This window comes from Pseudorca crassidens, chromosome 2 (assembly GCF_039906515.1).
Source record: "Pseudorca crassidens isolate mPseCra1 chromosome 2, mPseCra1.hap1, whole genome shotgun sequence".
In the NCBI taxonomy this organism is placed as follows: domain Eukaryota; kingdom Metazoa; phylum Chordata; class Mammalia; order Artiodactyla; family Delphinidae; genus Pseudorca; species Pseudorca crassidens.
In genome coordinates, this window is record NC_090297.1 from 116,232,432 (window position 1) to 116,248,552 (window position 16,121).

A 16,121-nucleotide genomic window follows, 5' to 3' on the forward strand; every position below is an offset into this window, starting at 1 on the left:
ATGGAGGCGCCATCTTTAACAAAGGACATCTTTTTTAAGTTTTCTATTGGAGATTTAAGTTTTCTATTGGAGATTAGGACATACCTGGGCATACATAGAATTTGTATTAGCGTTAGCGGTCACCCAAAGACCCCCAAGGCTTATGGTTTTTGTGAGGCTCAGAGTTTCTGTGAGAGGTATCTTGATTCCCATTCGTTTCAGTCAAGACCTACCCTTAATGGATTTGGAGTAGTGTGGTGTGATAGGAAGAGTTCACACCCTGAAGCCAGACAAACTCGGGTCTCAGATCTAACCTCTGCCACTTCTTAGTTCTGAGACTTTTGGCAACGTTTGACTTAACATTGGTTTCCTCATCTGTAAATGGAGATTACAAATACCAACCTTATAGAATTATTAGGTGGACCAAATAAAATCAAGAGCATAGATTCTGTGCACATAGAATACCTAGCCTTTACTGGCATATGATGAGCATTATGTAAATATAAGTTTCTCTTCCCCATTTCCTGACCACCATGAACCCAGCTCTAGTTTCTAGCTACAGGTCTTCACGACAACAACTGACGAAGAGCGCCCAAACAATAAAAACAGAAAAACACAACGTTTGGCCAAACGTATCACTCAAGACTTTAATAAGAATAATGAGACATCACACTACTTATGTGTAAAAATACAACGTTTATTCTGAGACATTGCCCCTTGGGACGTGTGGCCCCAGCCTGTCGGGAGCAGTCCCAGGGCCTGAGTGACGTCATTCCCCTTCCCTAAAATAGGAAGTTATTCCAAAGCAGAAAGGAGAGGCCAGAGAGATCTATACAAGACCTCTCTTCCTTGAGATGCAGGGAGGCAGAGGGTGGGGGAGCTGGGAAGGGAGCCAGTCCCTCCAACAAATACTCCGCATTCAAAGTTTCCTGCACATTTTCCTCCTAATCTGGAGTTAAGAGGAGCAAGAGGTGTCCCAGGGCCCAAGAGTAGAACAAGGATGGGTAACTCTAAAAGTGTTTGTATGTAATAGGCTCTGATCTGGCCCTGACCCCTGGCTGTACTCTGGACTTCCATGAAGACAAGTTCATTGCCTAAGAGGGCCGGAACTTGGCTGGAGTTCTGCCTTCATTCTTCACATTGAGAAATCGTTAAGTTTGCCGCCTACTCTTTGTTCCCTTTGGCCAGTGACCCCACTCTCTGGGAACCGGATCTCAGTGACTTTCTCTGCAATCTTGTAAGGGATAAGTGCTTTGTGTCTGAGACAACCTCAGGTAAACGGACCAAGACGTGCCTTCCACGGTCATAAAGAGAAGCTGGAGGGCCAAAACCTATAAAGTTGGGCACTAAAGCTGCTCAGGCTGCCGAAGAGACAGCAGAGAGACCCTGGAGACAGCTACTGTCCCCTGTGCCCTGTGCTCTGGTCCGAATCACAGTCCCTCACCTTTCCCAGAGTTAGCCTGTGTTTCAAATGCATACGATCGGCGCTGGGGCGACTCAACGGGGTCAGGGAGCTGGGGTTCTCTCGGGGGCAGACTAAACCGACTCCGGGGTCCAGACCCTTCTGTGCCTTCAGCTGGGAGCTCCAGGCAGCTAAGGGGCCGAGGACAATAGGCAGAGATCATGCTATAGGGGGAGGTTTTGGGGATGAGGCTGTAGTCCCCAGCCCCAGTACAGGTCTGGGTCCGCCGAACTGCCTGAGCTTCAGTCCTCTGGCGGTCCCGGGCCAGGGCCACAGCAGCATCAAAGGAAAGACTGCCCCCATTCCTCCAAGAGGAGCGGGAGGCTCGGGACCCCCAGGCCCGTTCCCCAGGAGTTCCATCAAGCCGGCCAGGCCTTGGGCATGGGTTTGCTGGTGCCACATGGATCTTGCCACACATTGCACTGGGCATCTTGGCAAACTGTGGTTTGGGGGGCACCACAGGCACAGAGCGGACCTGTTGGACCTGAACCAGGGTGGAAGCCAGGCGCATGCTCACACCACCAGCTGAGCCAAGGGGACTGGGCTGCCCCTCCGGATCCATCTCCTCTGGCCGGGGTGGCTGTGGGGCTGCGTGTTCTGTCTCAGAGGGCTGGGCATTGCCCTCCTTGGCACTGTCAACCTCCAGGGACTCTACGTGTGGCATTTCAGGGAGGGAGCCCTCTTCTACATGGTCACCTCCAGCCCTCTGGTCTCCCTCATCTTCTCCGTCTCCACACTCCCGTTCCTTGCTGACCTTCCCTGCTCCTCCTTCAGCTGCTGCTTCTGGGATTCTGCTATCTTCACCATCTCCTTGGTCTTCTCTTGCCTCTTGGTTCTCCTCCCCCCTCTGCCCTTTGACCTCATCTTCTCTGCCTCCTTCAGCCTCTTGTTTGTGTACAACTTCCCAGCTCTCTTCAGCAATTTGGTTTTCCTGGGCCCCATCCTCTGGGTCCCTCCCGGCTTCTCCCTGGGCTTCATCTCCTTCCTCCTCTTCTTCTCGCTCGGTCTTTCTTTCCTTCCCCTGCTCCCCTCCTGTTTCCTCCACACCCTTAGCTTCCTCTGTACTCTCATCCTCCTGTTGACCTTTGGACTCCTCTCCCTTGGCCTCTGTCTCCTCTCTCTCTTCCCCACATCTTTCGCTCAAACTGTCAATCACCTTTTGGCTTCCCTCAGCCTCCACTCCTTCCTCACTGGCCTCTCCACCCTCCACTCCACTCTCTGGACTCCCCTCAGCCTCCTCCCTGATGTCCCGTCTAATTCCAGGCTCAGCCTCCTTGCCCTCCTCAACTTCCCAGAATACCTGTTCTCCCTCTGCCTGTCCTGGAGCCTCCTGTCTTCCAGACCCTGTTCCCTTTTCCTCTAGACTGCCTGAACCCTCCCAGGTCGGGAGTTTGGGCCCCAGAAGGGGACTTAGGTCATCATAGGCACTCAGGAAGACTTCCTCCCCACTTTCCTCCTCTGCTTCAGGCCCGGAGCCAGGAGAGTCCAGGGAACAGCAGCTGGGGGCCAGGACAAACTGAGCCTCATCCAGAGACAGGTCATCCAGGGGTGGCTCCACAGAGAACTCCTCCACCTGTAAGCACAGCATCGTGGCTCAGGACCAGGTGGCCCTGTCCACCCTCTGGATTCCTTAGCACCCCCAAACCCAGCACAGCGCCTCCTTACCTGAGGCCCAACTCCCAGGAGCTCCTCCAGGTAGCCCATCCCAGGGTCGTCCTCCCCAGGGGAGAAGGCTGCTCCTGCTGGTCCTGCCTTGGCCACCTCCCCATCCACCACCCCCACCCACTCGGGCTCTGAGCTGCTTGAGTCCTCTAGGAAGGAGAAGGAATCCTGCACCTCCTGGGACAGGCAGTCCTCCAGGGCAGGGGTCATGTCCGCTGGGCCTGAGTCAGCCAGGGGACCTGGGGCTGGACTTGCCTCCAACTTCTCATCTGTTGGGAGAAAGGTAGTCCCAGGAATACAAAGGTCAAGACCAGCCCTGACCCTTTCCAATGTGAGTCTTCCTAGCATTGCTACAGTATGGGCCCAACATTCCCAGCATAGATCCTCCATGTGGCCGATCCTCTCAGACCAATATCCCTAACCATTGGCTTAGAGCCGCCTTTATTGAGCGCCTACCGGGCGCCAAGCACGGTGCTATACATTTTATAATGCATTATCTTATTTTCTCCATAAAACAACCCTATAATGTAGGGTATTGACTACTTAACTCTGTAGGCCTTATCCTTACCCAGTACCTAGTGCTGCCTCAGTACTTCTCATTATTGACACTTCAGGAACTGGAGTCAGAGCAAAGATCAAATCCCAGCTCTGCCACCTCCTACCAAATTGCGTAACCTAAGTCTCAGGTTCCACTGCTGTAATATAAGGATAAAAACAATACCTGTGTCAACATTATGAGAAAATGAAATGAGCTAATGCCTTCAAAGTCCTTAACAAAGCACATCATAAACTCTCGACAAATGTTAGCTATTAGTATTAATGTTATTATCATTACCATCATCTATGATATATTCCCACTTTGTACTTAGTAATCCCTGCTGTATATATATGACACAGATCCCCGTTCTTGGGTATATCAGTGATCTAAGGCTGCCAGAGATGCTCTCTGCAAGAATTTCACACAACCTGATAATATTACTGGATTCCCCCCATCTTGAATCCGGGGAGGCAGCTAAAGATAACCTGCCAAAGCCCAGAGCAGATCCCCAGCATCGGAGCCTCAGCCTAGAGTTCTAGTCCCCTCTCCCAGCCCCGGGAAATCCTTGAATCCTCACCTGGGGGACCAGGGCCAAGGCCGGGGCCAGAGCCAGGGCCAGAGGCAGGGCTTGGCCGGGGCTGAAGGGTGGGGTACTCAAGACCACGGGCAAACCCGGCCAAGGAGACGTTAGAGATGATGTTCGGGGATATGTTGAGCATAGAACTGATGTGTGGTGGGAGGTTGACATCGTAGGGCTCTGAGATGTGGACGCCAGCACGGCGCTCTGCATGGCTGCTGCCCCCAGCACGGATTGCTGACCGCCCAGGTCGTGGTGTGCCGGGCTCAGAGCTCGTGCCAGCCAGTGCTTCTGCCTCGGGCTCCTGTTCACCCTCTGCTGCTTCCACAGAATCATTCTCCAAGCTCGCCAGCAACAGTGGGCATGGCCGAGGACTGCTGCGTCCCACCAGCCCCTCTGGCTCTGTGGAGGAGAGAGAGGTAGGCAACAGCCTCTGCAAGGGGCCTGGACACCTCAGAAAGGCTCCAGAGAGTGCCCCCGTTTTCTCTAGCCTGGAATACACCAGGCCCACCTTCCCTTAGCCGCTACTGCAAACCTTACAGTCAGCAGGTCAGACGTCACCCCACCAACACCTACTTAGGAACCCCCTTCCCTCCCTGGAGGTACAGTCACTAGCCATCACTACCCTCGCCCCACCCTGACACACACACAAGAGTGCACACCTATACTCACCATCACTGACCCCAGCCACAGCACTCAGTGAGTCCATGCTCTTGGCTGGCCGCAGAGTCACCTTATCGGATTTGTCCTCTGCAAGACAGGGATGTGCGTAGAGCCAGGGCCTGGCACACCCTCAGCAGAGCTCCCCCTACATCTCCCCAGACTTACCCCTGTCCTCAGCTCCCCGTGGAAGTTTACGCTTGGTCTCATGGCCAGAGCGACCCAGATTGAAGATAGATCTCCACTTCCTGACTTTCAAAGACCCCTTCCTCCTGGAGGGGATGGAGAAATCACTGCAGTTGGAGCCTGGTGGCCAGTGCAGGGGAGGAGGGCCCAGGAAGAAGGCCTTACTTGTGCTCTGCAATCTCTATGATAGTGTGATAAGGCCGCATCTGTGGGGGTCCATCACCAGACTGCAGGATGCTAGGCAGGTGGTAGGGCAGGGATCGGGGCATAAGGTCCTCGGGGCTGCCTGACACCCGGACCCCTGGAAGTGATCGCCATCCACTTTCCACCTCACCACCTAGGAAAAGAAGAGGAATTGGCCAGCCAGGAACAGAGAGAGGGCTTTGGGTATGGAGCTCCTCACTGCACCCTCCCACTCACCAACTACCATGCTAGGGATATACATGGAGGCAGACCCTCTGTGTCTAGCTCCTCAAGAGGGAGTCCTCAGGGACAAAGGGGGCCAGGAGATCCCAGGACATTGGCCCAGTGGGCCGGGGGTGGGAATGATCCTTCACTAGCCTCGAGAACCAGGATGGATGGTGATTAAGAGGCCAAGTTATGCCCTGGACAGAGAGCAGAAGAGGCCTACTCAAGTCCTGACGGCACCATTCTCTCTGCAGGGTCTTCTCCACATGACCATAAGCAACAATACTTTATGAGACTCAGTTCTGTCATCCACGAAGCAGGGAAACTGAACTAGATGATCTTGGAGGCTCTCTATAACTCTGACATGACTCCCAGACAGAGAATGGTGATTTGGTGAGTTGGAAGGGCACTGACCAGAGAGAGCAGCACCCTCAAAGAGCTGGTCCACATGTGTGAGGATGAACTCGACGACAATGGACTGCACCCGCACCTCCATGAATGCTGCTGTCCCATTGAAGCCTGAGGCCTCTATGTCCTTAGACCTGTGGAGGTGTGGAGTTATTCTCCCCCAGCCCCACCACACTTCCCCATTCGCATTCTCCCTAAAAAGAGCTTACACCCTTTCCCCTGAATGCCATTAACCCCATCTCCACCTCTTAATCTACATGCATGATTCAAGTCTCCAATGGCCACTTCCTCCAGGAAGCCTTCTTGGACACCCTCCTCAGGATTAATCTCTACCTCCTCTGCAGGGCGCCTTGTGTATAACGAATCTCAGGACTTCTCATAGTCTGCCTTGCACCACAGGGAGTGATGTGCAACCCACTTCTCCAAGACATTTGCTCAACAAACGTTTGACAAGGATCCCCCCAACCCCTTCCTGCTCCAGTCCCTGAGCTAAGTGATGCAGTGTAAGAAAACACAAAGGTCTGGGAATTCCCTGGCAGTCCAGTGGTTAGGACTCTGTCCTTCCACTGCAGGGGGCACGGGTTCGATCTTTGGTCAGGGAACTAAGATCCCTCATGCCCCTCAGTGTGGACAAAAAAGAAAAAGAAAACACAAAGGCCCTGTCCTTAGGGACTTTACTCAAGCTCAGAGAAGGGGCTCACGTGGGTGAGCTCCACCGCACTCAATGTGATCCTGAAACTTCCTGTTCTCACTGGGTGACACCCCTCTCCAGTGCACCCACACAGCCACACCCCCTCCTCGAGCAGCTTCCCAGGGGCTAGGCTCTGCCAGGATCCCCACACATGCACCCACCTCAGCAGGTTGGGGGCCCACACAATGGCCAGGTTGCGGGCGTGCATGTTGGTCTGGGCACTCAATGAGGCCATGTGCACCAGGTGCCGCATGAGGAACTCCAGGGTCCTGCAGAAAGGGGGCGTTGTGGGGTAGAGCTCACAAAGGGAGCGCTCAGGCAGAGGCAGGATTGAGGGGTGGTGCAAGAGGAGAAGTGAGCAGTCAAGGCCCCAGGTGGACAAAGAGCCTGGGCTGAGCGGGGGGAGTCGGGACTCTGGGTGGGGAGGAGGCCCACACACCTGTAGTTTGGGACAGGGAGTTCTCGAAGCACCTCTAGGATCTTGACCAAGCGCTCAGGTTCCAGTTGCACTGCCACAGCCTCCTGGTTGAAATCAAGGAGCAGGAGTCACTGACCCAGCGCTGCCCCTGCTTCCTCCCCAGAGTTCTGAGCCAAACTCTCAGAAACAGCCTGTGCTGTACCCCACTCCATCCCCCAGGTTGAATCTTCAAAGCACACTGACGGTAGAATCTGGGTGCCCCGGGACCTGCAGATGAATCTTGGCTATGCCACTTACTAGCTTTGTGACCTTGAGCAACTCACAGCCACTCTCTGCCTTAGCGTCCTCATCAGTAGTGGCTCTGGTTCTGGAACACATCAGGTTCCACCCTGTGGGCGCCCCAGGGGCCATGGAGTTGACTTCAAGGTGTCCAGGAAGGCCCATGCCCACCCATTCTGGCCTGTATGGGCTGAATGTCATGCCCTGGTGTTCAGGATCTCTAAATGATATCATGCTCAATAAAATGCAACTTAACTTAGAAGTGTTACTCAATTCAAGAGAGCACTTTTGTCATGTATTTTCTTATTCAAAAGATGTTCAGCACACGATCACAGTTCATGGAAGGGCACGCTTGAAAAACAATTGACTTCCTAAAAGGGTTCTCATTCTCTTAAACGTAGGGAAGCTCCGGTCTAGGTGATTTCCAAGGGCTTTCCAGCTTCTGCTCTCTCTCTGACCTCTACTCTCCCCCAGTCTCACCCTGCACGGTGTGCAGTTTGCAGGGAAAGGAGAGACAATGAAGAGCAGAGGGACAGGGGAGAGCAGAGGTAGCAGAGCTAGGAGATTTGTAAGGGACGGGGCTCTTCATTTTCATGTGGTCTCTGTCACGCAGGATCCCTAGAGGTCACCCTCAGCCTTCTCTTCTCCCCCCACCCCGCTGTCACTCAACTCACAGCAAACTTGTCATAGAGCCGGTAAGTGAGCAGGGGGTCTGGCAGCTCTCTGAAATAGGCCTTGCACAGGGAGGAGACGCAGTGAATGTCCTGAAGGTAAACATCTCGCCGCAGGTCTGGCTTCCGCTCAGCCTCAAACTCCTGCCTGGGGAGGTGCAGAGTGGTCAGGAGTGGTGACAGTCTGAGGAAATGTAGGGACCCTCACCTACATTAAATCTATGATTTGAGGGACCCTCACCTAGGTAGAGCTGTAGAGATGAGCTCCAGGCAGGGTCGAGGGTCAACACGTATGAATCTTGGAAGGAAGAGGTTGGGGCGTGTATATACGTGAGGCAGCAAGTACAAGGCGTTGTATCTGTCAACGTGCAGAGTGGATGTTGAGATGGGTAAGTGGATAGGTAAATGGGTCTATGCATGAACAGGGGTACATATCAGGATGTGGAGTCGGTGTGAGTAGCAATGTAGGGGTATGTAGGAGTCGGTAGAAGTGGGGGGACGAGCCTAAATATGTGTTTCTGGGTATGTGTAAAGATGGAGGAGTGTAACTTTCAGAAGGAAACGTAAGTGTAAATCTTCAGGACCTTGCATTAGGCAACAGTTCCTTGGATATGACACCAAAAGCACACGCAACCAAAGAAAAAAATAGATAAATTTGACATCAAAATTACAAACTGTTGTGTACCAAAAGATGCTATCAAGGAAATGAAGACAACGCACAGAATGGGAGAACATATTTGCAAATCATAGATTTAATAAGGATCTGATATCCAGAATACATAAAGGACTCTTACAACTCAAAAGACACAAATAACCTAATTATTGAATGAGCAAAGATTTGAATAGACATTTCTCCAAAGATACACAAATGGCTAATAAGCACACAGAAGGTGTTCGACATAATTAGGTATCAGGGAAATGCAAATATAGATGAAATATCACCTCATACACATTAGGGTGGTTATAATCAAAAAGACACACAGTAACAAGCGTTGGCTGGGATGTGGAGAAATTGGAACCCTCACACATTGCTGGTAGGAATGTAAAATGATGCAACTCCTATAGAAAACAGTTTGGACATAGAGTTACCGTACGACTCCGAAGTTCCACTCTTAGGTATATACTCAAGAGAACTGAAACCATATGTCCACACAAATACTTGTACACAAATGTTTATAGCAGCATTAATCACAACAGCCGAAAGGTGGAAACAACGCAAGTAGCCGTCAACGGATGAATGGGTGAACAAATGTGATAACGCCACACAATGGAATACTATTCAGCCCTAAAAAGAAGTGAAGTACTGGTACATGCAACAATATGCATGAACCCTGAAAACATGCTAAGTAAAAAAAGCCAGACACAGAAATGTACAATTATATGATTCCACTTATGTGACATGTCCAGAATAGGCAACTCCATAGAGACAGAAAGTAGACTAGCGGTTGCCAGAGGCTGGGGGAGAAGGGCAGTGTGGAATGATGCTAATGGGTAAATGGGTATAGGGTTTCTTTTGGGGTTGATGAAATGCTCTGGAATTAGACAGCGCTGGTTGCACAACCTTGTAAATGTACTAAAAACCACTGAATTATACATTTTTTTTGAATTACACATTTTTAAATGGTGAATTTTATGGCATGTGAATTGTATCTAAATTTGTTTCTAAAGCTGGGTGGGTGCATGTGGGAGGGGAGGGGTGTGTGTGTGTGTGTGCATGTGTGTGTGTGTACATTCGTGTGCGCACACACATGCGTGTGTGCAGGCTAGCCTGTGGGGAGTGCGGGGCATGGTGTCAACCTTTCCCGAGGAGACTAGAGCTCCTCCCTTGGACAGTATCTATCATCTATCTTCTCCCCACATCCCCTCACCCCTGTGATTCCTGGCCTCCTGGCCACAGAGCTCTCCCCTCACTGCCTGACTCACCGGAGCTTCTGGATGTTGGAAGAGACCCCTGAGAGGCGGTAGATCCCATCCACCACTCCATACTCCTCCACAAACTCTGCACAGCTCCTTAGCACCTGGGGCACTGGGAACACAGATGGGGCAGAGAAAGAGAAATCAGAAGGTCTGGGAGGTCAGAGACTACAGGGGGTCTGAGAAATGGATGCATCAGGGAAGGGGGCTTGGGGAGACTGAAGGCAAAGCTCGTGGAATAAAAACTTGTCAGGGGGCTTCCCTGGTGGCGCAGTGGTTGAGAGTCCGCCTGCCGATGCAGGGGACACAGGTTCGTGCCCCGGTCCGGGAAGATCCCACATGCCATGGAGTGGCTAGGCCCGTGAGCCATGGCCGCTGAGCCTGCACGCCCGGAGCCTGTGCTTCGCAACGAGAGAGCCTACAACAGTGAGAGGTCCGCGTACCGCAACAAAAAAACAAAACAAAACAAAACAAAAACTTGTCAGAAAGATTCTTGCAGGACATCAGCTCCAGCCTGCCAACCCATTACAATCTCTCTGCCCATTGGGCCTAGAGTCTCGGCATAAACTCCCCCAGTAAGGGGGAGCTCACTGCCTCTCCAGACTGCCCATTCCTGTTAGAAAGTTCTGCCTTTGTTGACCTGAAATTCTCTCTCTCTGTAATTACTAGTTGCTATTACAGAAATTTTTAAGGGACAGCAATGTGATTGGAAGAGGACTCAGGGTGAAGGACTGGTCTTGAAAGTGCGTTTACATAACACCCTACATAAGATAAAGGAACATTAGCTCTTGCAACCAAAATGGAACAGAGCTGATGGGCATTATTGTGAAGCACCTCCTCTGGTTAGTGAATGCATGGACCTTAGGTCTGCCGTAGGAAGGTACGTGAAGTTGCAACAGACCTTCAGACAGGTCAATTCAGGAGAGAAGCACCGATATGCCAAGCACTATGCATTAGACATGAAAACTGAGGATCATAGGAGTAATGAGTGTGCAGTATCATCCAGCTAGAGCCAGGATTCAAACCCAAGAGTGCAAAAAGCTGTATTCTCTCTCCCTTCTTCGGAGCCCTTCCCAGTTACTAGACCGTAAGCTCCTCAAGGACAAGATCTAAGTGTGACCCATCCTGCCGTTCCTCACCTTATCTGTCATGGTGTCTCAGTCATGGGAAATCCTCAGAAACCATGTGTTGAATTCATCTCCACAAGGCCACATAGTTACCTCTCTAAAGCACTTCCATGCTTTACTTTTTTTTTTTTAAGCACCTCCATGCTTTAAATCCTTTGCTACATACACACTCTGCTCCACCCCGATCTTCAATGCTTAGCTTACAAACACAGAATAAAATAGAAACTCCTCAACCTGGTATACCGTATGAGACCTTTCACAAACCAGGTCCAGCTGCCATTCCAGCCTTAGCTCCAGCCAGCTCCCCCAATAAATCCTATGATCCAGCACTTTCCTACCCCCTGAACAAGCCTTGGTACTATCACTCATGTTTTCCCTTGCCTGGAAATGCCCTCCTCTCTGTGTCTGCCTGGTGAGCCCCTGTGCATTCCTCAAAACACACTTCAGACATCACTTCCAATTCTGAACCCTTTGCTTACATCCGTATTACACTTACCAAGGTCATTTGTTTATATCTGTCCATAGCACTTATTGTACTTTGTTATGATTGGTGTATTTTGTATCTATACCTTCTGACAAGTAGTAACATCCTCCCCAGCGTCTAGCACAGTGTTGAAACAGAGCAGGCGCTCAACAGATGTTTATTAAATTACTCAATGAATTAGTCAATGAATTGGAGCTTTAATAGAGAATATTGCCTAAGACAAAACATTGAGTCCAATTAACTGAGACTCACCAGAGAAATTCCTGTCATGTGTTAGTGTCAGAAAAAGCTGTGCTCCTCCTAAGCCACCTATTCTTTTCTTATGGGCTTTATGAATTTCATACCTGATTACGTTTACCTCTTTAACTACCAGGAAGCTCAGAGCCCATATCTTGGAACCATATAGAACCACCTGAAATGCATTTCTAGGTACTGATTTTACCCCTCCTGTTTTCCCTTCAACTCAATTCCTTCAGTCATTTATTCTTTTTGTAAAGTTTTGGGTTTTGGAAGTCATCCATCTCAAGCTCTTTGTGGAATTAAGTAAGTTAGAAATACAGACTGAAGAAAATCAATAAATCCATCAAACACTATTTTAAACCCTCTTTATGTGACCCGGAGTCCACACCCTTTACCCTCCTGCACCCCAGAGCCAGGATTTGGGTGAGACAAGGACAGCATCAAGGCTGCAAAATTTAAGCACTCACTCTTAGGGTTGTGCAAGTGTCAACTGTGCACATGCACGATCTTGAGAGTGAATGCCTCCTTAAGAAAGAAGCACTAGGGCTTCACTTGCCTGGCCCTGAGGGTGAGAGTTTCCTTACATTTTGCACCCTAGTCACCTCTCTTGCCTCACCTTAGTCCAGGCTCTACAGTTCACCATCCATCCCTTCAGGACCTCTGCCCATTTGCCGGGGTCCCCTGACCTCAGGTTCCCAGCACTGAATGCAGAGATGAGGCAGACCCTCGTGGTTCAAGCTGTTTCTCTACTCTTGGGTGAATGATGCTACCCCAACTCTTCCGGCCATCACTCTGTTGACTCATAAATAGTCGGCTGTCACCTAAACCCCAGGTTGTTTTCACAGTAACTACAATCAGTCCAGGTCTTCTCCATCCCATCCTTCTCTGTTGATTTTGAGTCTCCACGGGAGGCCTTTGAAGAAGGCATACCTTTTTTTGTTTTTTTTTTTTTTGCGGTACACAGGCCTCTCACTATTGTGGCCTCTCCCATTGCCAGGCTCCGGACGCACAGGCCCACGGGCCTAGCCGCTCCGCAGCATGTGGGATCTTCCCGGACCAGGGCACGAACCCGTGTCCCCTGCATCGGCAGGCAGAATCTCAGCCACTGTGCCACCAGGGGAGCCCGAAGGCATACCTTTAAAGAAGGCATTCGAGAGCCTAAGGAGTCAGAGCCATAGAGGAAATGGGTCAAGGAGATGGGGGAAGAGATAAGAGGATCAGAGGGATGGAGGAGTCAAGGAGACAGAGATAAGAGAAATGGGGTCAGAGATAAAAGTTAGAGACATAGTTGGGGTGGTAGAGTCAAAGGGTGGGTCAGGGAGGAGGGCCTGAAGCTTAGGAAATGGGAGAATCAGAAACCTGAACGAGATCTCAAAGAGATAAATACTAGGAAAAAGGAAGAACTCAATTGATATAAGGGCTCGGGAAGGAAGAGACCCACCTAGGGCAAAGAGCTGAGAGAGGGTGCTGAGATGGAGCGAAGCTGCAAGGATGGGGGAAACCAGGATAATCAGGGAGGATGAGTTAACCACAAACACAGCTGTCCTGGCCTGGGCTTTCATTTTTGCTGGATCTTGGCTTAAAGAGAGAAGCCATCACTGACCTCTCTCTGTCCTTCCACTTTCTACCTGTCTATGCTGGAAGGAGCTGGGAGAAGGGGAGAAGGCTGCCACTGCTGCTCTGGTGCCCAAGATACCCCTCCCCCCTTGGACTCAGGTGAGGTTCTTGTGAAGGGCAGGAGGGGCTTCTCTCTCTCTCTCTCTGGGATTCACTAGGATCAGGACCCAGCAGCCAGATGCCTATCCCTTCCAGAGAACATGCCCCTCACCTTCCGGGAATGCTGACAGAGGCCAGGAAGGGATACAGGAGTGGGATCTGGGCTGGCTGTGAGTTCAGTGTTTCAACAGGAGGTTGGCAGGGGGTCCACAGGGAAGGACAGCGCCAGGATGAGGATGCTGAACTGAGGGTTTGCAGAGAACTGGAAGAACATCAGCCCCAATTAAATCATGTGGCCCTCACCCAAGAGCCATCATTCTCAAGAGGCATCCCTCGTAAAGGAGTCAACCCCACACTGGCAGCTGGGCTGTGCCCTGTTAGAAAAGAAAGAAAGGCACAGAGAAGCCACTTCGGCTGTTTAACACCCTTCCTTGGGGCCTGGGCTTTCCCTTAACTGAGGCCAGTGGGATGGGGGCCTCTGGGGGAGGAGAAAAGGGGAAGGAGGTGTCTGGGGACACAGGGGCGGGGCTAAGAGCAGGAAATGAGCTGGGAACCACCATCACCCTCCCTCCACTGCAGGCACACGGAGCAGCAGCCCAGAGCAGAGAACAAAGAGGAAATGACAGATTGGGGTGGAGGGGGGGAGAAATCATGCCCTTCTTTGGGAGGAGGTCGAAGTACCAAAAAACAAGCTGGGCTGGGCCATCAGGATACCTGCGTTCAATTCCAAATCAAATCAAGAAATGTTTCTGAGTGTCTACTGCACACCAAGCGCAGTGGGGAGCCAATGTTGTCCCTGGTCCTGCTCGTTTCCAAGCGTCCTCCAAGGTAACTCAGGGAGGATTTTTTCCACAGACAGTCCTCACCCCCATCCTCCTTTGTACCCTCTACCCCCATCTTCACACCAGGCCTCAGGCCATCTCTCTTACTGTTCTGGTCTTCCCATTTTAGCAGCTTCTCCCCTCACCTTCCACTTTGAACCTGTTTCTCCTTTGCACAGGGAAAACCGGAGAATCAGAGAGACAGGGGGAGGGGACCGTCCCCACCCTGCATCTTCACCTGTGGCCCAGCAAGGCTGCAGAGGGATCAGAGCCCCATAACCTCGTCTCCTCCAACCAGGAAACACCCATGCTCCCCATGTGCCATCCGCAGGCTCTCCAGGGGCCCTTCTCCTGTCTTTTTTCATTGAGACCTAAGGACCATCCATGCCCCTTCAGCCACTCATCTCCTGACCCTGTCCCTTCAGCCTTCCTCTCCTGTCCCCCAGCTGTCATCTCCTCACCTCGGCTTCTTCTACCTCTCCTGGGTCTCCAGTCTCTCCCTCCTCTCCTCTCAGTGCTCCCTCGGTGCCCCCATTCTCATCACCAGTCTCTTCACCCCCAGGCAGTCACTGAGCCACATTTCCTGCCCTGCCTGGGGGTGACCCCAAGCCACTGCCCGTTCTCCATGAGCTCCTGGAAGCTGCTTCTGTACCCTCAGCCTAGATCAGGCTGGAGAAGCTGCACGCCTCCCCCTCCGCCCAACAGCAGCTCCGGGCTGGCCTCCTTACCCTCCTGGCCTGAGTGCTGAAGGTGCTCCTGCAGGTCGCACCCAAACACCCGCTCCTTCGAGCTGCCCTTCTTCTTCCCTTTCTGCCGAGACTTCATGGCCGGAGCCCCAGGGCTCTGGCCCAGCCACCTCTGTCCCCTAAGACCTTTGCCCTACTAGTCCCCCATGGGATCCCAAGCCAGCCTCTGGGCTTGGCCTGGCCCCAGAGGGGCAGGGCTCAGAACTGGGGGTGGAGGGTGGCCTGGGCAACGGGCAGCAGCTCCTGCCTCTGGGGCCCCGGCCACACGGAAGTGGCTGTGGAAGAGGAAGCTGCCAGGACCCCGGCAAGAAGTTGTGTCTCGTGGCCGGGCCTGGCACTCACCCTTCTCGCCCTGCTCAGCCCTGGGGGGCAGGAAGCTGTGCAGCTCCTTAAACCCGCTTCCTGTTAGAGCATCTTTGCAACCACAGAGCTGGGGTGGGGGAGGTAGCTGACATTCACATCCTCACCCATTGCTGGGCCTCCACTCATTGGTCAACAGGAGGTGATGTCAGAGCCCTGGGGTGGGTGGTAGCGCCTGGGGTGTGAGCAGGTGACTGACACCCTCGGAGACCAGAATTCTGGGGTCTGAGGTGGAGACCCGAGACTTGCCTAGGAGCAGAGCAACACAGGGCTGTGCAAGGCATACCCAGGAGGGAGGACGGCCAGGCTTTGGCCCTGACCGGCCTGTAGTCTCAGTCAAGTCACATTACTTTACTGGGCCTCAGTTTCAACACATATAAAAAAATGAAGAGAGTGGACTAGATGATCTTTAAATCTTTCCAACTCTAACATTCTGTGGAACTCATTTGAATTTTGGGTTCTTTGACTGTAAAAAGTTTACACTGTTGTCTACTTTCCAGGCCTGTCGTAGTGAGACTCCAATACAATACAGGATATAAAATACTGACAGCTAAGGCACTGCCTATCCTGGAAGGGCTTATAGTTCCACTGTCCGACCTCGACTCTCAGAGACGGCTGAAGGTCTTGTGGAGGCCGCTTCTTTTCCCCCGTCCCCCCTAGTTCCAGGCAAACTAACTCCTCCCCTACTTGGGACCACAAGGAAGATGGTGCAGAGACAGAGAGCACTGAGGTTCAGGACTTACACAGTCCAGGGAGCAAGACAGGAACCGGAAA

The 16,121-nt window shown here is 51.9% G+C and overlaps 1 protein-coding gene across 2 annotated transcripts; it reads right to left on the bottom strand.

Moving 5' to 3' along the window:
• Positions 1-612: 612 nt before the first annotated feature.
• ARHGAP30 (Rho GTPase activating protein 30) lies at positions 613-15,613 on the bottom strand. Of its 2 annotated transcripts, none has more exons than XM_067728360.1 (12): positions 14,970-15,613; positions 9,863-9,965; positions 7,943-8,087; positions 7,011-7,093; positions 6,733-6,840; positions 5,887-6,014; positions 5,230-5,401; positions 5,047-5,150; positions 4,891-4,968; positions 4,219-4,620; positions 3,278-3,372; positions 613-3,014 (listed from the first exon to the last, which is right to left on the bottom strand). In XM_067728360.1, the coding sequence occupies exons 1-12, from the start codon at positions 15,064-15,066 to the stop codon at positions 1,410-1,412; spliced, it is 3,120 nt and encodes a 1,039-aa protein (XP_067584461.1). In that variant the 5' UTR covers positions 15,067-15,613; the 3' UTR covers positions 613-1,409. The 2 variants fall into 2 exon arrangements, with proteins under 2 accessions (XP_067584461.1, XP_067584460.1); XM_067728359.1 differs by having other exon boundaries at positions 3,107-3,372.
• Between the last annotated feature and the right edge of the window lie 508 nt (positions 15,614-16,121).

Coding starts and splice junctions, on each gene's coding strand:
- ARHGAP30 (XM_067728359.1), bottom strand. CDS start 15,066: ATGAAGTCTCGGCAGAAAGGGAAGAAGAAGGGCAGCTCGAAGGAGCGG. Junction 8,088..9,862: donor TCCAACATCCAGAAGCTCCG/GTGAGTCAGGCA, acceptor GCACCTCCCCAG/GCAGGAGTTTGAGGCTGAGC. Junction 5,151..5,229: donor ATAGAGATTGCAGAGCACAA/GTAAGGCCTTCT, acceptor CATCCCCTCCAG/GAGGAAGGGGTCTTTGAAAG.